Source organism: Fonsecaea multimorphosa (genome assembly GCF_000836435.1).
Source record: "Fonsecaea multimorphosa CBS 102226 unplaced genomic scaffold supercont1.1, whole genome shotgun sequence".
Classification (NCBI taxonomy): Eukaryota; Fungi; Ascomycota; class Eurotiomycetes; order Chaetothyriales; family Herpotrichiellaceae; genus Fonsecaea; species Fonsecaea multimorphosa.
In genome coordinates, this window is record NW_015971635.1 from 2,317,463 (window position 1) to 2,342,679 (window position 25,217).

The 25,217-nt window shown below is 51.9% G+C and overlaps 10 protein-coding genes and 1 non-coding gene across 11 annotated transcripts; 6 read left to right on the top strand and 5 right to left on the bottom strand.

The window, feature by feature from the left end:
* Positions 1-288: 288 nt before the first annotated feature.
* Positions 289-1,431, bottom strand: Z520_00873 (uncharacterized protein; the record flags this gene model as incomplete). The annotated part of the gene is made up of 1 exon (XM_016771393.1): positions 289-1,431. One exon carries the CDS (start codon positions 1,429-1,431, stop codon positions 289-291), a length of 1,143 nt encoding a protein of 380 aa, XP_016638303.1.
* Positions 1,432-2,750: 1,319 nt separating this feature from the next.
* On the bottom strand, positions 2,751-5,048 carry Z520_00874 (pre-mRNA-splicing factor ATP-dependent RNA helicase PRP43; the record flags this gene model as incomplete). The annotated part of the gene is made up of 1 exon (XM_016771394.1): positions 2,751-5,048. One exon carries the CDS (start codon positions 5,046-5,048, stop codon positions 2,751-2,753), a length of 2,298 nt encoding a protein of 765 aa, XP_016638304.1.
* Positions 5,049-6,015: 967 nt separating this feature from the next.
* Z520_00875 (triosephosphate isomerase) lies at positions 6,016-7,069 on the top strand (the record flags this gene model as incomplete). Its single annotated transcript, XM_016771395.1, has 5 exons — positions 6,016-6,053; positions 6,134-6,192; positions 6,280-6,720; positions 6,786-6,968; positions 7,041-7,069. The coding sequence occupies 5 exons, from the start codon at positions 6,016-6,018 to the stop codon at positions 7,067-7,069; spliced, it is 750 nt and encodes a 249-aa protein (XP_016638305.1).
* Positions 7,070-7,671: 602 nt separating this feature from the next.
* Positions 7,672-8,293, top strand: Z520_00876 (uncharacterized protein; the record flags this gene model as incomplete). The annotated part of the gene is made up of 2 exons (XM_016771396.1): positions 7,672-7,777; positions 7,944-8,293. The coding sequence occupies 2 exons, from the start codon at positions 7,672-7,674 to the stop codon at positions 8,291-8,293; spliced, it is 456 nt and encodes a 151-aa protein (XP_016638306.1).
* A 1,062-nt stretch (positions 8,294-9,355) lies between these two features.
* Positions 9,356-11,500, bottom strand: Z520_00877 (uncharacterized protein; the record flags this gene model as incomplete). Its single annotated transcript, XM_016771397.1, has 1 exon — positions 9,356-11,500. The coding sequence occupies one exon, from the start codon at positions 11,498-11,500 to the stop codon at positions 9,356-9,358; it is 2,145 nt and encodes a 714-aa protein (XP_016638307.1).
* A 1,510-nt stretch (positions 11,501-13,010) lies between these two features.
* Z520_00878 (uncharacterized protein) lies at positions 13,011-15,708 on the top strand (the record flags this gene model as incomplete). Its single annotated transcript, XM_016771398.1, has 3 exons — positions 13,011-13,944; positions 13,997-14,136; positions 14,188-15,708. 3 exons carry the CDS (start codon positions 13,011-13,013, stop codon positions 15,706-15,708), a joined length of 2,595 nt encoding a protein of 864 aa, XP_016638308.1.
* Positions 15,709-16,268: 560 nt separating this feature from the next.
* Z520_00879 (uncharacterized protein) lies at positions 16,269-18,401 on the top strand (the record flags this gene model as incomplete). The annotated part of the gene is made up of 1 exon (XM_016771399.1): positions 16,269-18,401. One exon carries the CDS (start codon positions 16,269-16,271, stop codon positions 18,399-18,401), a length of 2,133 nt encoding a protein of 710 aa, XP_016638309.1.
* A 623-nt stretch (positions 18,402-19,024) lies between these two features.
* Z520_00880 (uncharacterized protein) lies at positions 19,025-22,201 on the bottom strand (the record flags this gene model as incomplete). Its single annotated transcript, XM_016771400.1, has 2 exons — positions 19,025-21,682; positions 21,731-22,201. The coding sequence occupies 2 exons, from the start codon at positions 22,199-22,201 to the stop codon at positions 19,025-19,027; spliced, it is 3,129 nt and encodes a 1,042-aa protein (XP_016638310.1).
* Positions 22,202-22,680: 479 nt separating this feature from the next.
* Z520_00881 (uncharacterized protein) lies at positions 22,681-23,070 on the bottom strand (the record flags this gene model as incomplete). The annotated part of the gene is made up of 1 exon (XM_016771401.1): positions 22,681-23,070. One exon carries the CDS (start codon positions 23,068-23,070, stop codon positions 22,681-22,683), a length of 390 nt encoding a protein of 129 aa, XP_016638311.1.
* Positions 23,071-23,856: 786 nt separating this feature from the next.
* Positions 23,857-24,717, top strand: Z520_00882 (uncharacterized protein; the record flags this gene model as incomplete). Its single annotated transcript, XM_016771402.1, has 1 exon — positions 23,857-24,717. The coding sequence occupies one exon, from the start codon at positions 23,857-23,859 to the stop codon at positions 24,715-24,717; it is 861 nt and encodes a 286-aa protein (XP_016638312.1).
* Positions 24,718-25,054: 337 nt separating this feature from the next.
* Positions 25,055-25,170, top strand: Z520_00883. The gene has a single exon (XR_001677183.1). It is a non-coding gene; the product is annotated as a 5S ribosomal RNA (ribosomal RNA).
* The last annotated feature ends 47 nt before the right edge of the window (positions 25,171-25,217 follow it).

Genomic DNA, 25,217 nt, shown 5'->3' on the forward strand with positions numbered 1-25,217 from the left:
AAGGGTCAGGGTGACAGGGACCGCAAGAGTCGAGACTGTACTTGGACCTTTTCAAGCAATTTGTCGACTACAACGGTTGGCAGGTGGCTGTTGTCGGGAGACCAGTCGGATACCTGACTTCGCTACCAGGATTTGGGACCATAATTTGGGACTGCATTGGGAAAGTGTAAAGAGGCCTCGATTCGCTGGTCCCACTAAAGAGACAGCAAGAAGGTCACACATTTTGTTCGGAAATTGTTTCTCGGCTGGATCGCACCTGAAGATGCGCGACAGCTATCTTCCCTATGCTCAGTCGTCGGACTCGAAACCTCGCGCCGGCCCTCTTGAAGGACTCCGCGACACTTCTGCGCGCAAGTCAAAAACTGCTGCACGGTTTCGCAATCGCGCTCGCGAATCTGGCTCTCCGGCTTTCGTCAATCTTTTGGTCGGTCTGTCCTTCGGTTTTGACTCTAAAAGAGGGCTTGCAGCCTCCGCATCGGGTTGGTTGGCCGAGAAGCGGTGGGTGGCAAGTTCAATAGGGCCGTCGACAATGTGGTTGACGGGTGATCTGGATTTATTGCGTCGATTGAATTCATCTGCGGTTAGGCCGAGGCCCATGATCTCTTGAGGCTCTCCATCTTGAGGCTTGGGTGCTCGGGGCGAGTAATAAGCAGGTACAGACGAGAAAGGGCTTTGAATAGCGGAAGCGCTTCCCGAGTATCGAGGAAGGGGTGTTAAGGCTGAGGCCACTGTACCGAAAGGATCCTTGTAGAATGGCTTGTATTCTTGTGGCCCTTGTCCAGGCTGAGCGGTTTCTTGTAGAGCCTTTTTCATTCTTCTGCGCCGTATGAGGCAATAGACCGCGAGCCCAATGATGATAGTCAAGGCTACTGCAGCGGCAGCGGCGCCGCCTGCTACAGCAGCTGTATCAACTGTTTTCGAGACTGGTTGTGGCAACGCCGTGCTCGATGTTGTCGTAGCATATGCCGGCGAGATAGAAGCTGAAGCCGTCGTTGCAACCGAGGAGGGAACTGTGTAGGTCGAGCCTCCAGCCAGGACCACCGTATGAACACCGGCAGGTCGTAAATCAGAGGCGGGGCATCCTTGGCCATTGCACGGATTGCTGGCGCAGCAGCCTTGGAAGGGAACAGAATTGTCGGCGCAAGTATACCACAGTCCGCCATATGGGCACGAATGATTCGGGTAGTCCGGCACTGGACTAGTGACCGGGCCAAAACCCATAGGATACAAGTTGCTCTGAGGGCACAACTGTCCAGAGCAGGGATTGCTTGAACAACATCCGATAAATGTCGGATAGTTGACATCTTCACACTTCCACCACTCGCCTCCGACCGGACACGACTCATAGTCGGAATCATTGAAGGCCTCTTGTCTTCGGAGGTGCGCCATCAGGAGATCGGATGTGTAGAGTGAGTGATTGTCGGAGACCATGATCTCTTGAATTCTTTAGTGACAATTCGACTGTTTGGGCATTGTTTAGGCTTCTCATTGAGGGTTGCAAAGTGCAGGAAGAACAAAGACACGTCGGGAGAGGCCAAGCTCGGGAGATACAACCAACGACAACTATTAAAAGGATAGCCGTCAGACCTTTGGAGAACGATCTGATAGCTGTGAAGTAAACAATTGGAACCAAGAAACACGAGCAATTTTGCAAGCGCACATACACAAGCGACTGGAAGGTCGTCGACCGACGGCGGTGCCGTAGATCTCGTCGTCCATTATTGCATCGCCCCCCCACTATTTCGAGCACGGTCAAACGAGCAGGGGATTAGGCGCGCAGTGTTCGGGGTTCGTAAGGCTCGTGCTTCCAGCTGGGTAAGCGGTCCAGGCTGTCGAATAGGCAGTAGGTCGAATCTAACACTTGTGTGGTGAAGGAGGGCGTTCAAACCCCGTGGTTCGTCATTCGGCGAGACAGACTGACAGGAAGTGCATGCAAACTAGTCAGGAAAAGCTGCTGAGGCTGAGTACAAGGGTTCGGCAAAGTGAGACGTCCAGGGTCCCCAGAGATCCGGCGCCCAATGGCGACTTTCCAGCTAAGGCAATTGCCTTCTCATAGGTTTCAGACCGCTCTTGGACTGACTAGGGGGACAGGCAAAGTCCTATTCGAGAGATCAGTATGTGGGCAGAAGGACCGAACCTGGGATGGGAAGATACAGCTGTACAGCGAGTTTGGCAACGAGAGTGTTTTGCGTCTAATCCATATCTGCCTTGGCATGTTTGCTAAGGGGCGGCAAGGCCGCCAGCTCCTGGTGAGGGCGGAATCAATGCCACTGGGCTGAAGTGACCACCGGCCCGGGGGCCATGGGTCAGTTCCGGAACACTGCTCGTAACCACTTCGACTGCCCCCCTCCCCCGGCCTTGTGGCGCCTCCGTGTCTTCTATCAATCGTACAGTACAAATCGTATCCTGGTGAATGCGGTGAAAGTCTCGATGGTCCGACTAGGACCTGTCCGATGTGGTGTGCGTTTGGTGGCACAAACATCGTAGAGAAATGGCTTAGGAAATGCTGACATGCTGCAGGCGACTCCTTCACCGCTTGGAAAACTCTTTCCGACTCGAACAAGGGTCCAGATCTGTCGCCGCTGCAGGGGGACCTCTAATGGCGTCTTCAGCCTCTCATCTGTGAACTCGATCATTCGCCTATGCTGCCCCTTGTAGGGCAGAACCAGCCACTTGCCTCGCTTGATTCTGCAGTGCCATGTGGCCATGTTTGGCATGTGGTCTAAGCCATATCTGCGCATGCTGCAAATCTATCGTCCACTTTTCATCTTTTGCCGCCGAGCTACCCTCTCTGCGATTCTCTGAAGCGCCGTCTTGACTTCACCCTTGGGAAAGCTCTCTATGTCGTAGTAACCCGGTGCAATATCGAGTAGCCACTCGCCTCGAACACTCGTGACGGTCCGAATATAGTTCTTGCTGGTAAGCACAAATTCGTTGTAAACCACCCATTCACTCTCTTGGCCGAGGACCGTACTCGGATGCAAAAGTACAGTTTGGTTGTCTTTGACTGTCGTGTACGTCTTGCCATTGGCTTCCTTCTTCGCTACCTGCATGAAGAAACCAGACACGAGGGCTCGCCGGATGTTTTCATAATACTTCTTGTCCTCGAACGGTGTTGACATTAATTCCAATTCTTCTCGTTCCATGATTCGTTTCAGCTGTAGACGCACATTATCGGCAGATTGTAGAGCTCGGAGACTCAAGAAATGGTCGTGACACCACTGTCTCGGATTCGCCTGGGCTTCAGGACCTTTGAAAGCGTGATAGACGTTTAACATTGTCAGATGATCGCCGTCAGGGTGAGCGAAGAGATTTTTCATCTCGTCTGCCCGTTTCCGTGCCGACGTAGGTCTTACAAAGATCTGAGGTACAGACAGCAAAGCAGTCAAGCTCAAAATCTCGTTCGAACAGTAGAATTCGGGTGAAGAGATGAGCATGACTGCCAGTGCTGGATCAAGAGGGAACTCGGACGCAAGCCGGCCCATAGTTGTCAAGTTACCATCGTCGTCCAAACAAGCGAGATAGTTCAACTCCTCCAGTGCTCGCATCAAGGTCTCCGGGGCAGGAGGATCCATTAGGTCAAAGTGCACGAGGTCGTCAATTCCAAGTTTCTTTAGCTCCAGTACGGTGGACGAGAGGTTAGAGCGGAGGATCTCGGGGTAAGTTTGCTCAATGAGCTCCTTTTTGAAGGCACCTTCGGTGTACAACCGGAAACACTTGCCCGGGCGAGTACGACCAGCACGACCAGCTCTCTGTTGAGCGGAAGCCTTTGAGATCGGCGAAACGAGAAGCGACTCGACCCTGATGCGTGGGTTGTACACCTTTTGTTTGGAAAAGCCCGGGTCAACCACGTACACTATCCCGTCAATCGTCAGGGACGTCTCTGCAATGTTGGTGGCAACGATGCATTTCCGTCCCGCTCGGCCACCAGTTCGCCGTGGTGGCGGGGCTGGTTCGAAGATTTTTTGTTGTTGTGCAGGAGGCAGTGTGCCGTAGAGGGGATACACTTTCATGGGCCCTGCATCAGCCTCACGGATCATTTCGTCGGCTTCCAGGGAGATCTTTCGGCAAGCGTCTTCAATTTCTTCTTCTCCGGTGAGGAATAGCAAGATATCGCCTTCGGGTTCCGTGGCGTGTATCTGCAGAACGGTTCTGATTGCTGCCTCAACATAATCCGGCTCGGGTTCTTGAGTGTAGAAAATCTCGACGGGGTGTGTTCGACCTGGAACGGCAAGTAAAGGCGCGTCATTGAAGTATCTCTGGAATTTCTGAGCATCCAGGGTTGCAGACATGATGATCAGTTTGAGGTCTGGCCTGCGCAGAACCACCTCTTTCAAGAGACCCATCAATACGTCTGTGGCTAATGTCCGCTCGTGGGCTTCGTCGAGGATGATGGTACTGTATCTGCTGAGCTCATGGTCGTTCATGGCCTCTCTTAGCAGCATGCCGTCGGTCATGTATTTGAGTATCGTCTTCGGGCTTGTCATGTCCTCAAATCTTATGCTGTAACCCACCTCGTCGCCAAGTTTGACGTCCAGCTCGTTCGCGACACGTTCCGCCACTGACATGGCAGCCACTCGACGAGGCTGTGTGCAGGCGACAAGCTTCCGTTCTTGCTGTGGCAAGTCATCGTAGAGGACAAACTGGGGGATTTGTGTCGTCTTTCCCGAACCAGTTTCGCCGACGAAAACAAGGATTTGGGATTGCTGGTACAAGTGCAGAAATTCGTCTCGCTGGGCATGGACGGGCAGGTCTCTTCTGGTACGTAGGATGGAGAAATATCGATCGGAATGCGCACGCCCTGTGAAAGGATTGACTTTGGCGTCTTCGGCTTTTCGAGCCAGCGCAGCGGTAGTCTTGTGCCGCTGGAAGTCGGCGAGGGGTCCGTCACTGCGGGTGGGAGGGGTTGACGAGCCATTTGTGTGTCCGTTCACTTCATTGTCGTACCAATGAGCAAGGTAAGGGTTGTCCTTGGGATCCATCCCGCCAGCGGTCTTCTGACGTTTTGCGGGCAACCCATCAGGGTTCTCTGGGCGTTTGGCTGCCATCGCCGCTGAACTGCGGAGGGATGAAGGAGAGATCAGAAGGCGTGACCGGTCGGTGGGACGGTTCAAGTTAGTGAACACGGTAGGAGAGAAGTTAGGACAGTTTAAAGACGAAGCGCTGCCAGTGCAAACGCTGTCAAGTACTTGTTGCTTTCCACTGCGTGCACTTTGACGGAGCGCCGCCTATTTCAATCTTGCAAAGTAGAAAAGATTTTGAGATTTGCGTCTCGGAGAAATCTATACCGCGACGTAGTATTTACGGTGAGCCATTTAACATATCAAATGCATTTCCATCTTCTGTTCTTCTCGTCGGGTCGCAACTTTGTACTTGCATTCATATACCATCAAGCCTTTTCCCAGCGATGTTGCCCTCGCTACTTCTGTAGATACCTCTGTGATGGCGACGGAGAGTATGGCACAGTTCAAGGGATGTATTGTCTCCAGTTGCCATTGAAAGCCTTCTGTTGGTTAGGAGCAGTAGGCATCGAGCGCTCATGGCCGAAATTAACTGCTGCCACAATGCCTTGACATTGAGAAAGAGGATAGCATCTGGTCTTATAAACATCTAGCCCTACCAGCCATAGCAACTAAATCATCGTGCTGCTTTCCATCCGTCAAAGGGACGATAATAAAACGGAAGAATGCACGGACCGAGATGCTCGGAAAAACTTCCCTCGCCCAACTGCCCCTCGACCGACCGTCATTGGCAGCCCCGCCTCCGTTGTGCCCGATGTCAACAGATTCGGAGGAAGAAAAGCATTTCTGCTGTTCTACTGTTCCGACTGACTATAGCTAGCATTCGCTCTCCGAGATATTCATATCCCCTGAATACTCATTCTTCTGTGTCTCTACACTCTCGAGACTATTCTTTCTCGTCCTATCCTTCTGTGATCCGAGCTTTGCAGCAGGATATTTCCATTGACAGCCGGGCTACTACTTCCTCTCCCCAGGCTTCTTCTATTCTTTCAAAATGGGTCGGAAACCATTCGTGGGCGGCAATTTTAAAATGTATGGAAGGGCAAAACAGGCCGGAGTCTGCTATTCTGTGACCGGCCAGAGCATCTTTACTGACGCACCACCTCCGCCAGGAATGGGACGATCAAGTCCATCAAAGAGATTGTCCACAACTTGTCCACATCCAAGCTCGGTATGTCTATCCTTACATCCCTAGTCATCTGGTTATGTTGCTGTAGATGGATTGCATAAAGACCTTGACTGACGATTGCTTTCCCAGACCCCAACACTGAAGTCGTGGTCGCACCACCGAGTCTGTACCTCCTCCTTGCCCGTGAACACCTCTCTCCCAATATCGAAGTTGCGGCTCAAAATGTCTTTGACAAGCCCAATGGCGCTTTCACCGGTGAAATCTCAGTGGCGCAATTGAAGGACAGCGGGATTACATGGACACTGCTGGGTCACTCGGAGCGCCGAACCATTCTCCGGGAAGAAGATGAGTTCGTGGCTTGCAAGACCCAAGCCGCACTTGATGGCGGTATCGGCGTCATTCTGTGCTGTGGTGAGAGTCTTGAGGAGCGAGAGAAGGGAATCACGGTCGACGTGGTCACGAGACAGTTGGAGGCAGTGAACAAGGTTATTGGAAAGGATGGCTGGAAGAATGTGGTAATCGCATACGAGCCGATCTGGGCCATTGGAACAGGCAAGGTTGCAACGACTGGTATGGTGAAAAGCTCATTGATGACAAGTTGAGAGGAAGTGACTAATGTGTCCGATTCATTGCAGAACAAGCACAGGAAGTTCATGCAGCCATCAGAAAATGGTTGAGCGAATCTGTCTCTTCCGAAGCCGCTGAGAATACGAGAATCATCTATGGTGGAAGCGTCAACGAGAAGAACTGCAGAGAATTGGCTAAACAGCCCGATGTGGACGGATTCTTGGTTGGCGGTGCTAGCTTGAAACCTGCCTGTAAGTCGACAAGTTGTCTGGAGAACAGGTTCATGGTGAACGTAAGAAAATGCTGACACTTCTGTACCACAGTCGTCGAGATTATCAACGCCTTCAGTTAAATTCTTGGCCCATGGGAGACAAGCAAGCCTGTTCCCGTTAGCATACAGTCAAGTTTCTGCACCGGACGAGTGCAATGGTCCAGGCATCGTTTCAAATCCTAAAATCAAATAAAGCTTAGCATGCAACGAGCTAGAAAACGAAGAAAACGAACACATTGCCAATGTCCAGGTCGCCTTGAGCATGCGATGTCTATCTCCATCTAGGGATGAGGTTATTTAAACCCACAAGTCAGGCTCTACCCGCCGCAACAACACCCAAATGTTCAGTACCTAGGTCGTGCAGCAGCGTGAAGAGGCCTTTAAACAGGATTAAAAGGGTCGTGTATTTCGTAAACAAATATACTCTCCCGCAACGAGGCTGAGAAGGAATATACGCCTCGAGGTTTTCTGCTCCGCCGAAATCCTGGGTCCCGAAATTTCGCATTTTGGAGAAATGGGCATGCGAGCTACAAGTTCTTGTAGCAAAGTAATTCCATCATTGCAGTCACTTCATCAGCACTGCCGCCTGCATCAATTGTTGTTCTACCTTAGGGACTACTCTTCATCATATCCGTCGGCATTGATATTTCAGGCCACGTCTGTGCTCCCGGGATCAAATCAAAATGGTCAAGCTTGAAGAACTCGAAGATGAGCACTTCATCAACAAGCCAGATACTACCAAAGACGGCGCTCTGCTAGTTGATGACGATGAAGACTACACTGACACCGGTAAGAAATCCTTTCTCTGTTCTCTCTAATGCAGCATTCTATTGCTTGATGCGCCACCACCGCTCTCGTTCCATTTCCCCTACCTACTGTTCCCCTCAAGTCCATACGAAACCCCATCAGCGAACCGAGAGATCCTAATCTAACAATTTCCATCTCCTGTATGCAGACTCCGAGATCTCCGAAGACGACGCCATCGAGGCTCCCCTAGACGAGACACTTCTCGACCGTCTCGCCGCTCTCCGCGACATCGTGCCCCCCAAAACCCGCGCCAGACTCGCCTCTGCCACGCAGTCCGTCTATTCCGCGGCCAACGCCTCAATCACCTACGGCGGAAAGAGCCTGTGGGTCATCGCGACCAGTATCCTGTTATTGGGCATCCCTTATGCGCTCGCGCTGGGCGAGGAACAGCAGTACATGGAGGAGGAGAGGCAGCGGACGATGATGGAACAGGGACAGCAGGGCATCATTCAGCAAGGCCAGCCTGGTGGGCAAGGGGACGCGAAGCCGGCGTTGTAAGACGAGATCAGTCGAGAGAGCGGAATTGGGAAATGGAGGGATTGGGATTGGGTTGTGATGGGGAAATGGGCATACACTGACTTGCTGGCGCTGGCCTACGTTGTGAGGACAAAAGGCGGCGGTGCGAAAACCCACGTCTTGCGCCTTGCCTGGCTTGTGAGATCCAGATTTGGGGAGTACTAGCAACCCGTCAGCCTGGAAGACTGACATGTGAATGGGACGGATGATCTCTGCTCTACCTCTTTGTTGGAGACGACAGCACAGCATCTTTTGACGGTGCGTCACGTCGTTCTGAGCAAAGACCAAGAAAGAGGCGAAAGAAGGGTGGTCTGGTGAGGGATGAAGCCAGGAAAATGTATCTCCCCCTGCCCACCCCGTCACCACCAACCGAATCACGAAAAAAACCGAATTGTAACAATATCTATCTACCTATCCTCATCCCACGCAGAAAGAATCAAGGGGAGAACAAGAACCCCTTTCAAAACACACACACACACGAGGGAGAGAAATCACAAGAGCCAGAACTCTCGTTCTCGTCCTCGCCCTTTCCCCTGAAGGGCCTTCCTTTAGTCGCCCCATGCTCCTTTTCTTCCCGTTTTGTTTCTTTTCCGTGTCTGTCTGTCCGTCTGTTTCGTGCTTCGTGTTCTCTGTGGTTGATTAAGGGGGGAATTGATAATGGTGGGAAAAAGAAACAGAGCTTTGATCCTGGGAATATATATACCGGGTTATATCAATCAACCCAGAAAAGAGGACGGTTCCCGGCTCACTCACCCATGGCGCTCTCAGGACCCCAGTAGTTGTCTCCCTTCACGATATTCAGAGAGATGGTCGAGGTACAAAGGGCGTGGACTTGCTCATTGAGGGATATGTCAGACTAGTTTCCAGTATTTTCATGTCCAAGCACAATTCTTCCATATCCCAAAAGTCCAAGATGAAGATCGCTCTCTTCAAGCCCCCGGAGCATGCCACTAATAGCTCGCCGGAGTGATTTGCAAGATCCTTGATGTCCAAATGCCTGCCCATCCCCCTTGCTAGATACCCTTTGGTGTAGGATCCGTCTTCTTACTCTCCCTCTGAGTCCGATTCCATGGCCTTCATCGCCCGATATTTGTCGTTATTCCATTCCCTGACAAGTCCACCAGATTTTACTCGGATCGCCCCAACTCTGCCCTTTGACCGCCCACCTCGCTTGTCAAAGTCCTCCATCCCCAACCTCGCATCGTTGAGATCATTTTCAAATTCACGCCAGAAATCTGCAATCACGCCCGTCTCCTCCATGCCGTCCACAATGTTCTCTGCTTCCTTTTCGCGTCTCTTCTTGTTCATCTTTTCGCGCGAGACGATGGATTCTGCCGAGAGAACCCCTTGTGCTTGGAGATACGTCATGAGGGATTCGTTGAGGTGGTATTTCCAGTGTGTGAGTTTGTGGCCCATCTCCGCGTTGGCAGCGCAAAATCGACCCAGATAGAAGCGTGTTTGCTCAGAAGAGATGGCGTGGCCATTTTCGTCGTAGGTGGTGCCGTTGTGCCCGTCATGGTCGTCATCCGCGTCCTCGTCCGACTCCGAGTTGTCGACGGGTTCCAGTGTTTTCTTGTGGTACGGTTCGCCAGAGAAGACAAACTCATAGCGAGCAGGGTTGTTGGTACGGTTACAAGCATCGCAGTTTCGCATGTGTTCGTCGTCTTCGCCTGGCAATGCTACAACTTTCATGTTCGGTCTCGCCAGTATCGCTCGTTTGAAGACGGTACCCCATGCTGCCGAGATAAGTCTGCTTCCTGCTTGAGCTTTGACTTGGTCATCCAGCCGATCAAAGGCGAGGTTGTACACTGGATCTTCGCGATTGAAGGCCGGCGCGATTTTGTTTTTGACCATCCACTCGATGATGTGAGGGAAGAGCTCTTTTGGCTTAGCCGAAGCAAATTTGGTGAACTGTAGCGGTATATCTGGATGTGGTCGACCGAGTCTCCCTCTTGAGTCGTCAACAACAAAATCGTCTGCCTCCTCTTCTTGTTCTTCGTCGCTATCAGCTGCCTGGTCCGTTTCATTCGCGGACTCCGAAGACTGGTCACCGGAGATGCTGTAATGTGGCTGTCCGATAAGATCAATGTCCACACCTTCTGAGTCTTCGTCTGATTCTTCATCGGAGTCAGGGACACGTGGCACTTTTTCGCCCGCACGCCTCCGCTTCAAAAGCTCCAAATGCTCTCTAGTCTTATCTCGCTGAGTGGTGACAGGGCCTCCTCTAGTTCGCGCTCTCGGCTCACTTGTTTCCTGCTCTGAATCTTGCAAGTCCTGCAGATCTTCCTCAAGTTCATCCTGTTCTTCCTTGGTTCGGCCATGAGACATTTTGGATGAATTGTGCTTCGACATCAATTTTCGTGCCTTCGTGGGTGGCCGTACCTTGACGCTGTCGTTCTCGTCATCGGAAGAGAGAAACTCCACTTCATCATCATCAACCACAAAGTCATCTTCTCTGCTCTTTTTCCTCTTTGGTGTCGGTCTTTTGCGGCTCTCCCGATCTGACATGTATTCTTCTTCATCGTTATTGACAACAAACGGATCGTCCCTGTCCAGTCTTGATTTCCTCCGAGGTGTAGGCTTTGTTACCATCACATGATCGTCATCGTCACTCGTCTCCGGCGACCCGAGATCAGAAAAGGTAGACTGTCGATTGGGTGGGGAGGGGATTTCTGCGGACCGGATAGAGCGAGAACTCCCAGACCGAGTTGAATATGCTAGTGGTGGCGGAGACCCAGCATGTAACCTCCCTGATCTTCGTGGAGGCGGAGAGCTTGGGAATGCCGTGTCATCATGCTCACCGGGGCTTGAGAATTGCCTGGGAGGAGAAGATGAGTTGGGGTTCAGACGTTTTGACTTCCTGGGCGGAGGTAGACTGTGTGGGTGCGCAGCGTCGACAGTAGAAGACGGCTTGCGTCTCTTCTGAGCCGGAGAGATCAAATCGTCCTCGTCAGTGTCATCCGACAAATCGATTTGGAGGACTCGGTGGATTGTGGGCGACGAAGGAAATGAGGTGCGGGGTGGCATTTCAGCTCCTTCTGGAGTCAGCTCTGAGGGGCCTTCTCGTGGAGTGGAGTCCCCTGGAGCAGGAGATGAGGAAGAGAGAGATGAGAATTGCAGCCTCGTCTGTCGCTTCTGATCGCGGAATGGGCGTTTTGGAGCGCTCAGTCTGGAGGATCTGGCTGCCATGGGGCAGAACGTAGGTAGGCTCTTTTAGAATTCAACTGGCTAAGAATGACACAAGTTCTTGGATGGAACGACCAGACCGATACAATGGGAGGCCATCAAAGGCATGAAATCATTGAATGCAAACTGGAAGTGTTTGCAGGAAGCGATCAGGCGGTGCGCAGTTTGGCGGGTGTGAATAAGCGGGGGAGGGCGCGTTGGAGAACGAAGCGCGTTGACACGTGACGAGAAAGTCTTGGAGGTGTGGCTGGTGATTCATTACATAATACGCCGTGCTCAGCCACATGGATTGCCGCCGAGATCGCAGTTCTTGGCTTTGCGTCTGATTGGCGGGAAGCGGGCTCCAGAGCCTTGCGCAATCTGGATGTGACTAGAGCCTTCGAAACGTCATTGTTGTGGAGAAGCAACGATAATTTTCTGTTCTTTCGATCAGGCCATGCCCTGCCAACATGATTTCCTCGTTCGATCGTGATCGGCCCTCGTGGTGGACCAGCAATGACGAAAACGTCCAGAAATCAGGGTCTTGGGTGTAAGCGACGGCGTCGACGTTGCTGGCCGGAGGATGAGTGGCTTGACTGGTGAGAACCGCGTCAGTGGCGGCGAACGTCCAGTCGGGCTCTGTAGGGGAGAGGGTCACTGTTGTGGTCACTGGCAGTGAACTTCTTGCTTCGTTCTACATTAGGTGTCTAGGTACTCCGTATGAAGGATGCTGACATGGCTGAAGGGGGAGCTTAGGGAGTTCAAATGCACCCGCAAAGTCTAATGCCCATGTTCCTGCCTCCAGGGAGAAGTTGGCTGGTAAAGGTTCAATGATACAAAGCTGAAAGCTGTAGGCACCCTGTAGGTGAAGGAATGTCAAAGGTGGCTGGTGATGTCACTGATGTCATGACGCTTTGTTTGGCTTTTACTGGCGCGCGCAATTGAAGTCCGCATCGTCTTCAGCTCTGGCTTGTCTGGCTCGTCGACCCGCGATCTCCACATTGTTTCGCTCAAATGTGATGCTATGCCATGCTAGTTTGATGCTCAACACGCTCTCTTTCTGTCCTGTTCTGCTGAGATCAAGCCACACCGCTGTCGATCCCTCCTCGATCGCGGCAAGGTTCTGGCAAAGTTACGGCCAGATCCCTCCCCAAACTTGGAACAAAGCAGGTCTTGCTGCGCGTGCCTCCTGCTGCTCGAGTGACGCCCTGTGCCACCAACTTGGCTGTGAGGTAATACACACCGAAACCCCCTCCCAGTTGCTCCCACCTTTCACTCATAACTACATCACCCTCCTCCGTCTCTGACCTCGTGCTTCTTCTCAGACCACCTTTCATACTTACCACTACTACTATTACTTGATCACCCTTCAACCAACCTCACACCTCATATCCATCTCTCCACAGAATCCAAAACTGCTTGGGAAACCTCATCCTCAGCGTTGCGATTCAAGGGCTTGACCCGCATCTGTTCTTTGTTTTCATACATTGTGATACCCCCTTTGCACCATTACCGTGTCGACTGAAATTTCATCATGGCTTCCGTTAACCGCCCCACGAACAACGCCATCAAGGAGAAGGACATCAACCAGAAACTCCAGCTCTACGGCATCTATCAAGCCTTTGCCAATGGCAAAGTCCCCTCCAACAAGCAGATTGACGTAGCGCTGAACAGTGCTCTTACCTCCAAGGCCCTCTCATCACCATCCTCAAAGCTCTCTGAGGAGGGTCGCAAACTTGTTGGAGATCTGAAGGAGGTCATTCAACAGGCCAAATATCTGTTGCTGTCCAAGAATGAGGGAAACTTGCTTCAGGAGTTCATCTGGGACACCCAACACCTCGACGCCAGCAATGCCAACCTTCCCAATGCCCCGACGGATAAGGCTACCGCTCAACAGCACGGCGATGAAGCTCTCGAAGGCCTCAAGACCCTTGGCAGACTCATCCTCTCCAACGGCCAATTCCGCAAACTTCTAAACGATGCCACCATCCTCCTGCGGGACATGGCTGGTGACGCCGCGCAGAATGTCGCAGGCAAGGTTAACCCTTCCGAAGATCAGCTGAACCAAATCGACCACCCTGCTGAAGACAACACCTGGCACGACGTTCCTGACCTGTCCAAGGAGAACCTAAAGAGCCAGGCACGTGACGCTTACAACCAGAACAAGCCTTTCAGCAGAGACGAAGCCAAAGACGCCGCTCAACAGGGCCTGGACACCGCTCAGCAACACCCCACTGAGGATAACCAAGAAGCCGGACGCGTGGGGCTGCAGAATGCGACAGGTACTTTGAAAGACCGAGCGCAGCAGAATATCCCCGACGAACGCCAGGAAGACGTAAGGAAGGCCAAGGAAGCCACATCCCAACATACCAAGAATTACCTGAACAAGAAGGTTCCTCAAGAGCGTCGTGACCAAACTATCTGGCGTCTTAAGAAGATGGTGGTGGAAATTCAAGGCCACTCTGACTGTAAGTGTTGCTACATCATGAGACCAACATTCATGGACTGACAACCATAAAGATCGCCAAGCTATTGACACACTGCTCTCCCTTGCGGAGACCTATGGTGGCCATGCCACCGACTTGCATTCGCAGTCCAAAGGGACTCTCAAAGGTGCTCATGAAGATGATAGATTGCAGAGTGCAGAGGCTAACTTGAAGGTTTGTACAGCTACCTATCGTGACAACAAGGACGCGCTGACCAAGCTAAAGACGCTGATTGAACGTTTTGCCAACTACACAAGCACGGATGACTTCTTCGACGCCTTGAATCAAATCTATCGCGACGCCGACCGTGACCCAGAACTCAAGGATTGGTTCAAAGCTGTCGACAGATATATCCGCAAATGTCTGCAGGAGCAAGGATATATCCTTCAAGACGAAGCCAATGACGAGTACAACCGTCTTCAAGACAAGGGCCGCTTCCTCCTTCGCGACCGTTACCGAAACCACACCGACCGCATTCTCGACGAGATCAAGTTCATCGCGGATCAATTTGACCAGGACCCACAGAACAGAGCCTTCGGAGATGCTCTTCAGAAGCTATTCCTCGACCTCGGAAACGATGAGAATGGCAAGGCCACATTCAAGCCTCACTTGATCAAAGATCTTACCGAGGTCATTATTCCTGAGATCTTTGAAAACACTCGTTACATTCCAATCCCCAGAATTGAAGTTTCCGATCCCATGATCGATGCTGTGGTTGAGAACCTCGTCATCGAGAGTGACAACCTCTTCCCCAACGTCTTCGAGTTCGGTAGTGATAATTACTTCCGCATGGGTCGCAAGGGAATTTCCAATAAGAGGGAGAACAAGGTCACAATCGCGGGGTCTGGAATTCAGATGGACCTTCAGGATGTTGCATACTACATCAAGAAGAAGCAAGGTTTCCCGTCCATCACTGACAAGGGTGTCATGGACATCTTCCTTGGCGGCGAAGGCTTCAGTTTCAAGATCGCTGCGCGAAATGCGAACGCCAGAGACCGCAGCCACTTTGTCGCGGTTGACAAGGTTGACGTCACAATCAAGAATTTGAACGTTAAGATCAAGCAATCCAACCACAAATTGTTGTTCAAGATTGCCAAGCCATTGTTGCTCAAGACCATGAAACCTGTTATCCAAAAGGTGTTGGAGAAACAGATCAAGGATGCCTTTATGAAGGCTGATGCTTTCGCGTACAAGGTTCACCAAGATGTGGAAAGCGGCAAGCAGGCGGCTCTGGAGGATCCTGAGAACGCTCCGAATATCTGGCAATCATACTGGAACTCTTACCAGAAGATGTTGACAGAGAAGAAGGAGAAGGCCAAAGAGGCTACTTCCAAGACCAATGTCAACTTGGCGATGACCAAACAAGACTCCATGTTCCAGCATATCAACCTGCCAGGTGGTGTTTCGACCAAAGCAACCGAGTACAAGGAACTGGCTGCTAAGGGCGACCGCTGGGAATCTCCAATCTTCAGCATTGGCAGCGCGAAGGAATCGTCTGACCTCCCCAAGTCGAAATCTGTCACTCGCAAGCCTCACGACACTGCACCTGCGACTATCCGTGGCGGCAATCACCCCAACGAAGACAATCTGTCTACCGTGACTGGCACCACTGCTACTAGCAACCCTGCGGGAACCACCGGCTTCAGCAACCAAGTTGATCGAGCATTCGACACCAACAAGGACATTGCCAACCCAACCAACGGCAGCACCAACAAGACTTACTACGACGGCGTTACTTCCCAGTAAAGTGTCTTGGAGCGGGATCCTTGTATTGTCCGTGAATGCAGCTGCTTATTTTGATACCCTTCTAAGAGTTTTGCTGGTGGAGGTTAACAGAATGGTAATGGAGAAAAACGTCCTGTCGACTGGTTTGACGAATTTCCTTTCGTTGACAATTGCAGTTCTGCAACAACAAGCCTTGTCTCTGTAGGTGAACACAGATAGCTAAATAGTCGATACTCGAGGATTAGCAGAAAACATCAAATAATGCCCTGGGGTGTTTAGACTGATACAGTGATTCCTCCGCATGATGACGATTGTATGTACGCACCATTCGCACTCGTGGCTTGTGACGCGGAGGCGGGTGACGCGACTAGTAGGTAGTGACTAGCTGCTAATTATCCAGCCACTGGACCGCCTACATCAGCACTCTGTACCTGGGTGTTTGTCCTCCTGCGCATACCTCGTACAGCCCGTTGTCTTGCAGCCTTGTTAGTTTGTCCCTCTCACCTGGTCTTTGCTCTTCATCAAGTATAACTATTTTTCCTGGCTACTAACCTGGATGTCTGACCCTTTCTATTTCGGCCATGCCCGTTCAGACACGGAGAGCTAGGGTACCCGAGTATCCGAGACCGGTGTCACCTGTTTCTGCCGACTCGATCCCAACCTGTGATGATACAGTTGTCTATTATGAGCCGGCGAAGGATGCTGAGGAATATGCAGAGCAGAGAGCGGCGAAAAAACAACGAATCGAGAGCCATGCCACAGCATATCTGCGAGGCCAGCCTTTATTCATTCTCACGGCTCAACTCAGAGGGCCCTTTGGCAAAGGGTGGGAAGATCCTTGGGGGGACACTTCCAATAATAAAGGAAACGAGACTGCAATAACCCGAAAAAGCTCTCCGGCATTTACCGAGCCTGCGCAAGGGAAGAAGCAGGACCTTAGAATCTCAAAGGCGGATCGTGTGGCTCGGTCAGCTGCAGGCACAAGCATACGTGCGACGAAGCAACCCAAGGACAACTTGGGTCCAATAAGAAGTGAGCGGCGAGAGAAGAGCACTGGCCCACCTCTTTGCAACGACGATGACCTTCCCCCGGAGAACAACAAGGTGGAGGATTGGTTGAGGAGGAGTGCAGTATATCAGCGGCCAGAGCACAGCCAGCAGTCCTTGTCACCTCCATCACCATGCGAAGGCAAGGCAAAGAAGTGGGAAGCATCAAAATTGGACGTCGATCATCTTGCTTCAGAAGACGCCGGTGTCAGCATCACAAGTAATCAGCGTCTCCCTTCTGGCACCACATCAGGCTCGAGGCAATCCCAGTCATTTAAGAGCAGCATTTCATCCCTCCTCCGTCCGCAGACTCCGCAAATTGCTCCGCGACCACGTAACTGCTGGACCTCTCCACAAAGGAAAAGGGACAAAGACGAACAAGTTTGCGTCGGTGATAATGACAAGGCGACGAAGCAATCCTGCGCAAACGAACCCGGGCCAGAATATGCTATTATCAGGCCGCAACGTGGAGCAAAACATCGTACCTCGTTCGTTACCGCTCCATCTAATCCTGACTTTGACCCCCAAGCCAGTTGCAACAAAAGGTCTCCTCCGAGCGGACCTCAGTCTGGCGTCAGATTAGAGCCTTTTGTGCAGGAGAGGGAGAAAGAACCCGAGCTGGCGGAAATTGTGACATCGGCATTGAACCATACTTCTGCCACAGTTCCCGATGCACAAGAGACATCTTCACCATATCCCTCTGAACTTGCGCCTCAGTCTTTGGCGAAAGAAACAACGAAATCAACCATAACGACCGATTTGCCATCTGCGCAGATGCCACCCCTTGCCCTCTTAGCGTCTCTGCCCTCAAATCTTTCTAGTCACCGCCAAATGGTTGACGAAGCCCTGGACGGTGGTGATGCAGAAGCTATTGACACAGAGGGTCGGAATGGAGCAGAAATTGTTGATGTAACCGCCGCTGGAGGTACGAAATCGGATGCAAGTGTTGGCCCTGATCGCGAGTGCATCCTCTTGACGGAAAAGTCGGAAGCCGCGCAAGATATCCAACCGAAAATTCCGATACAGGTCAACGGTATTGGGACATCTCCTTTGATGACTGATGATGCATCAGTTGTGTCCCATTCACTCAAGAAACCTGGCAGAGGTACCCAAAATGCAGCCTCCCCGGAGAGAATCACAAAGGTTAGAGCAACCAGAGCCAAGAGACGAGACATGTCTCCAACGGAAGACACAGCACGACGTCGATCGACTCGAGGATCGATAAAATCGACTCTCAAAGTCGCGAAGCCATCGTTTGTGATCCAGGAAGAGACGGCTATTTCCAAGACAGCTATCCCGCCGCATGAAGAGGAACTTCAGCCTGGTAGTGGAGATGACGGAGATGGCGCAGCAACGAATTATGACTCTGATTCCGCAAAGCTGTTGTTGCTGGCGTCCTGCGGCCCAAGGAGCATTCTCAGATCGTTCTCCGCGCAGAGTCTTACGAAGAAAGTGAAGCCGTCCCTCTCCACCACCACCAACCCTCCTGCCGACTCGTCATCGACCAAGCAGCAGGATGCACAACGACAAAAGCTGCTCAAACTGGTCGAGAATGACGACGACTTTGACATCGATGCGGCCATGGATGACCTGGGGTCCTTTCTGGACTCGTGGGATTCGGAAAAAAAGGAGGCTTCTTTCTACGCCACTACTGCTACTCGCGGCTAACAAAGCCATATACCGAGTCATATCACCCCCAACAAATGGATGTCGTGGACAGTGTTCTGTGATGTGTGTTCTTCCACGACTGTACTGCCGTTGTCGCTGCTGAGTTATGGTTTGCCGAGTTGTTGGAAATTTCGTGTACAGATGCGGGATGGTCGATAATGACTTATGATCATGGATGATGGACATTTGCTGTTTTGGAGCCATGGGAGTGAGAGTCTCTCTAGAGATCTTTGCTGGAGCTAGGGCCTCTAGAAATTAACCCATATAGGTAGTAAGTATTTCATGACTGTACGAGGCCCAGTGTGTTGCTTTTCTACTTGTCTTGCTGCTGTCTACTGGTCTCTCCTACTGCTGCTGTATTGCGTTTTAGTTGATCTCGGTCACTCAGAATGGAAACATAATCACCTAAAATCTTCGCAAGGAGCCGAATGGGACGTAGAAAACGACACGAGTCAATAGATAAACAATCCCCCATAGACAGGAACTTTTGCTTGTTGTTCAGCTAGAGTCAGATCTACATACAGCTTCATAGAGGAACCATAATGGAACAACCTGCCTTGCAATGTCTCCTCTCCTGCCTTGGGATCTTACAAAATCATACACTAACTGACTGGGTAGGTGGCTCACGGCACGTATAGCCTCACAAACCCCTGCACGGTCCGCCGACAAGTGACACAGTTCCCAAAGTTGTTCAATGCCAAGCTGACTCGACAGTCCTCGCATACGCATAGACATCGACATGGCCAAGCGATAATGGTTCGAGGCGCGATCTGACAAACAACGCAGGGCGGACCGTATTGTCGGTCTTCCTCTGGGTTGCTTGTGCTTGACGATTCACTCTTCAGCGTCGGTGGTGGGGGTGCATTCTTCTGTCGACGGCTGAGGATTAGTGATTCAAGCACCTCTGCTTCCTCCAGCGAGGTAAGCGGTCGAGGACCCGTGCTTGAAGGTTCTTTGTACAACGAGACCGTGGGGACCCTGTGGTGAGTTGATCGTGAGGGATCCGGACTGCGTCCTGCAAGCAGGATTCGAGCTCGTTCAGCTTCAATCTCGCGACGGTAGCGTGAACGAGTCATGACGCCGGGAGAGTCGGAGGCCACAGTAGCCAGGTGCGAGGCAAGAATCCGTGCTTCCTCGCGAGATTCTCTGTCTGGTGGATTTAAAAGTCTTGCGAGCGTCGCCGCATCCAAAGGAGAGTCTGTGAATGCTGGTGTTGGGGTTGATTCTCTGTTTTGGACGCCGGAGAATGACCACGACGGTCCTGTTGACGACTGAGTGGGTGTTCGTGTCCCATCGGGCTCAGACTCCCAGGCATCTTCGTCGGTCTCGCCGTTGTGTGTGCTGGCTTCAGTAGCCATCGAAATGATACTCGTGGTGTCGTCGAGATCGTCTGTGTTTGACGGCTCATAATCTCCGCTGTCGTCTTTCGCACCAAACCAACCACCTGACTTCCACCACTCATACAGCTTTGTGTCGAGGAGTTCATCAATCCTCTCTTCTGGAAATTCGGTCATCAGCCGCCTCCTCATCTCGGGCTCGATGTCAACTTCATCGCTGCTCGCTATAGTGAGCTTTCCGTCTTCTGTCAGAATCCAAAAGTCAAGCGTCCGTTCGTTGTTTGGTCCGCTCGGCCTCGAGTTCAACTTCTTCAGAGACCGACCAACGATTCGTCTGAGCCAACGAGGGCGCGCCGTAATGCCAACCGTGTCCAATAAAGCGCCAATCCCAAAGCCAATATATCCGGCTATTAAAAACATGATACCCCGAAGATAAATCATGATCAGGTAAAATCGGGTTGTCCGCTGTACAGCGCCGACTCCGCCAGCACGAGGAGTAGGATAGACAAATGAACCTTTGGCTTCGTTATCCTTCTTGTCGAATTTTCGTTCCCTGGAATAGCCCGACTCCCAAACACCGCCCTTATCCGCGGCCCCAGGACTCGAAGGAGGCAGGCCGTATTCTTCCAGAATCTGGAACTGTGGACTGTTTGGGAAGGCATTTTGAAATGCTCCCATTTCCCGCATTGCGGTGTCGAATTCATCTAATCTGTCCTCTTCTAGCCATGTGAATTGGCGGACTTCGACAGCCCTGCCCTCATTCAAGAAAACCGCTTCTGATGCCGCCGTCAGTGCAGCAAATCCAGTGCGGAGGAGTGATGTGTAGAAGTCCTCATGCCAGCGGATATCAATCCCCCGGGTCTGGACTGCAACCTGCAGATTGTCGTGAGCTATCATGAAACGTTCCCTGAGAGTGGTTGGCCGTGGGATGTGCGGATTTGTGCCCAGTGAGACTGCCGTCAAAGTGAGAGCAACGGCGTATATGAGCAGACAGACTGCGATCCCGACCAAGATGACCATATGGGGAAGAAATCCTATGATCGCCACGGTAGGGAAGTGTAAAAGGCTGCTGACAGGACGATTGTCTCCATTGTCACCGCTCCTAACCATAACACTGGTTGTGCAGAATCCCCAGACAAACGCCCCCATGAAAGCCATCGCCCAGATACCGGTATTGACCAGCCTCCACTGGCGCTGCTTTCCCAAAACAGCAATAATATGAGATGAAAGCGAGTTGCAGCACGAGAGCAAGGTGACCACGAGAACCTCCACCGGAACATTGACACGATCAAGCAGATGCGGACCTGTCAAGGCGGTCGTGGCGTCGGCAAGAGCTAATATTGTACCTGATGCAGGTATGGTAGGGTGGGACTCGAGGCTAGGAGACGTGCTGTTTGTTTTACCGCCGCCGGAAGATCTCATTGACCCATAATAGCCTAGACCCAGGGTGTGGGAGATCATCGTCTCAGCCTCCGCGAATGCTAGAGAATGCTCGAACACGGACATTCCCACCTCTGCCGTTGTCGGGATCTGTTGCAGCGAGCAAGATAGATTTTCCACGACATGGGAGAGGCTCAGCCGCAAGAAGGACGGCCAGAGAAGTGAGAAAGAACCGAAAGGTGCTCGAACATCGGGACTTGGTCGGCTCATTCCCACTGCAGCACAGGCTTGGGCATCCGTCGACTGGAACAGCAGTGTGGAAGCCAGGGTGTGCAGCGAGCCCCCGTCTGTCGACCAATCTAACAGGCTATACTTGTTGTTGTCTCCGTGCCGATGAAGCGAGAAGTCCGGCGACGTCTGGCATCGAATGGCCTGCAGGAGATGATGAATCTGAGATACGAACAACAGAATGGGAACGATCCGCAGAGCCAATCTCCTCGTCCATGTCAATTGTATTCGTTGCCTCGATGCCCCGTAAACACTGATACGATTTAGGATCAGTGCCTATGTGTGTCAGCATATGCCTCTGTTGTGTCCGACACTGGCTCTTACCACCACGAAACATATGAAGGCCCATCTTGAAGTGAGATAGTGCAACATGCCCCAATAAGATTTGAAACCTGTCGCTTGGAACACCTCTGTAAAGAAGGTCGACCAACTCTCTGCGGCCGCATCTCCGACCGCCTGGGCTACACCTGGCTGGACTGCTGCATCTGCCATGGCTTGGGCTCCGGCAGTGCCAGCGGCTGTGACCGTCCCAGCTCTTGTCAGGCTATTGATACCGAGTCCTTCCAAAATGAATTGGTCCCATACGTGGAGAAGGGCTCGATCGATCCGTGAGGCAAGTCGGAGAGGGTAGCGGAAAATCGGGTGTTTGGCGAATGGGAGGGCGAAGGAGGATGTTACATTCGCAGCTGCTGTTCTGAGGTTGGTCAAATTCAGCAGAGCAGGTGAAGCAGAGGTGATGGGCCCATGGGCGACTGCAGAGGCTGCTTGTGCTGCGGTTGATTCAACCGAGACCATGGTGTCAGTGTCTCTCCCCGCTCATGCGGGAGGGAAGTGATGGTTTCAAATCATTGGAGAGGAGAGCAGTGTAGCCTTTTGCAGTCGCGACAACAGCACTCAGTTATACCTCGTCCAAGCAATACCAATTCCCACCTGCAGGCCTGGCAAGGAAGAAGGATGCGGGAAGAGAGCGTTGTTGGGTCAGGAAAGTAGGAAGGTTACTAGGTAGGAAGGTAGGAAGGTATGAAGATAGTCGGCTCAACCCGCATCAGCGCAGCCGAAAACCGGTGGACCACCGGGGCGAGATGAGATGGTGAGATTCCCGCGTGTCAACTTGTCAAGTCGATCAAGCAGCCCTCGTAGCAGCCATCTGTGTCCATGTCACGGTCATACCTAGGTAACCACTTGAATGTGGTAGATACTGCGTACATAGACTGCCTAGGTATCTGTATTGCTTAATCCACGTACATCTGTGATTGATCCATCACATGTTTTCTTCAAATAACGATGGATTGCTCTGGTTCCTTCCTTTCAACTCCCTCTCTATACGGATTGCGCATCGGTTCTGCCAGGTTGGCCACTCTCTCTCTCTCGCGTTGGGCAGCCTCTTTCATCAGCTGCTCGCGAGCAGCACATTCCTCCAATTTCCCCCTGAGCCGATGCTCTCTTTTCTCTTCGTGCTCGCGCCGATACTCTTTCCTGCGCAGAAACTCTTCTTCTTCCTTGCGTTGACGCTCTTCTTCCGCCACGCGCCGCCGCTCTTCTTCCGCACACTGACGCTCTTCAACCCGTTGTGCGTCTTCATACGCCCGACGCTCCTCTTGTTGTCTTCTGGCAGCCTCTTTTAGCTCTCGCCTGGCTCGCGAGAAAGGTCCGGTGTAGGGCATGGTTCATGCGTCCACTGCTCCTGATCTGCCTTGGCCGCAGCTCCGGAGCTACCAAGTGCAGTCTGATAAGAAGCCGCATGAATGATACACACTCCTTCTCGCAGACAGTCCGTGAGGCTGAGTTGAATCACGGCGTACTCCGCCACCTCTTTCGACCTAGGCTGTAACGCCACTGAGTCATGATTGTTTCCAAGCCCAAAGAGAACCAGGTTGCCTGCTTGCCTTGCACATTGGCAAGGCAGTACTTCATAACCTTAATGCAACCATCTCAACCACCTCATTCCACCGTCCTTCTCGATTGCATGTGTAAGAGCATTGACTGCATATGCGCAGTCAAGCGCAGTCATGGGCTCTCAATCCTACAAATACGCACGTTTGAAAGAGACCGATGAGATTCGTCTGCTTATCATTCCGGCACGAAACAAATCAGAGATTGACCTAGAAGCAGACGCGAGAATAGTCCATGCCCGTCTCTCAAGCTGGCCATTATATACAGCGATTTCGTGGATGTGGGGCGCCAGCACGAATGAAGTCACCTACAAGATCGATGGGCAAGCACTAAAAGATACCAGGTCACCTTGCAAGGTTTCTCGCACAGCTTCAGATGGAAGATCACCCACGAACCTTGTGGGTTGATGCCATTTGCATTGACCAACACAGCACCCAGGAACGCAATCATCAGGTGCAGATGATGGGCAGAATTTACAGCAGCGCGAACAACGTGGTTGCTTGCCTTACAACTGAGCTAGCTGCTGATGGCGATTTTTCGCACGCGCAACGGAGTGCATGTACAAACGAATCATTGAGGACGCTTCAGACACCGAGTACAGCCGAAGTTACACAGTGAAAAGCGAAGAATCGTCCCCAACCTACACCCAGGCTATGTCGGGGGTCCCTTTAAGCCAAAAGCTCGGTTCCAGTCACACGAAGTTCTTTGCATCTGCGAAGGCCTTTCGAAATTACCTCCATCGCCAGGAAGAGGATCCCGCTCACCACCACGCAACATACACCCTGTACGCCGCGAATCAAGGAAGATGGGAGGAGGTTGCCACCTTCCTCCTTGATAACATCTACGATGATCAACACCCCCTGCTGACTGATGGTGAAGCCCTTTCCCCTCTTTATCAATTACTCCTTAACAACCGCTACTTTGAACGAAGATGGGTTATCCAAGAACCACTATTGGCAAGCTCCGTGACTCTGTGCTGCGAAGGTTACATGCTTCCTCTTAGCCTTTTAAGGGATGCGCGAGGAAAGTGGGAATCTCGATTCGCGGCGTCTCCTATGCGCCGATTTCTCCAAGCCCGGCGGACAGGTGTTGATACACACATGTCGCTGGCAGACTTACTTTACACACACGAGACCGCAGAGTGCTCGGAAGCTCGCGACAAGGTGTATGCGATTTTATCCCTTTCCAAGGCTGCCAAAGACCATCTGGTCGTCGACTACGACCGCGATATCGTGGAGGTGCTGACCGATGTGGTCGGAGTGAGTCTCGAGCATGAAGACATGCCGCCAACCCAAGCATTGAGCTTTGCTTGCTTCCTGCGACACCATCTGCGGATCGAGAAATCGCAAATCCTGACATTTTCAACGCCGGTCAATAGCATGCAAAACTGGAAGATCAGGCTACAAGCCGTGGTCTAGTTTACTAGAAGGACGCTAATAAATTAGCTCCTTGGCTCCGTGTCACTTTGGAAGATTCGATAATTACCTAGGTAACACGTAAATTACAGGCCTCGAATATTCCGTAAAATACTAGTAACTTACATACCCAACACTGTTGACCAGGGTTAGATCCCGGACACGGGCGTTAAGATGCATGGCGCTGGCGCTACAGCCTCGCTAACTGCCTTGCCGCCCTGGGGGCCTCACGTGGGGTTGGATCTCAGCCTTGTCAGTCTGATAAACCTTTAATACTAGGGACATTTGGACGCAATACAAAAACAAGTTATCATTTGTTATTGACAATAGTCTTTCGCAATCGACCACAGGATGTGGAAAACAGGGCTTCCCGTTCGCTCAGCCGTACTTAAGCCGCATGCCGATTAATTAGTACCACCGTGGGTGACTAGGTGGGAATCCTAATTGTTGATTGTTTTTTTGTTTAGAAATACAAAACACCCGACAATATTTCGCATAGGGCG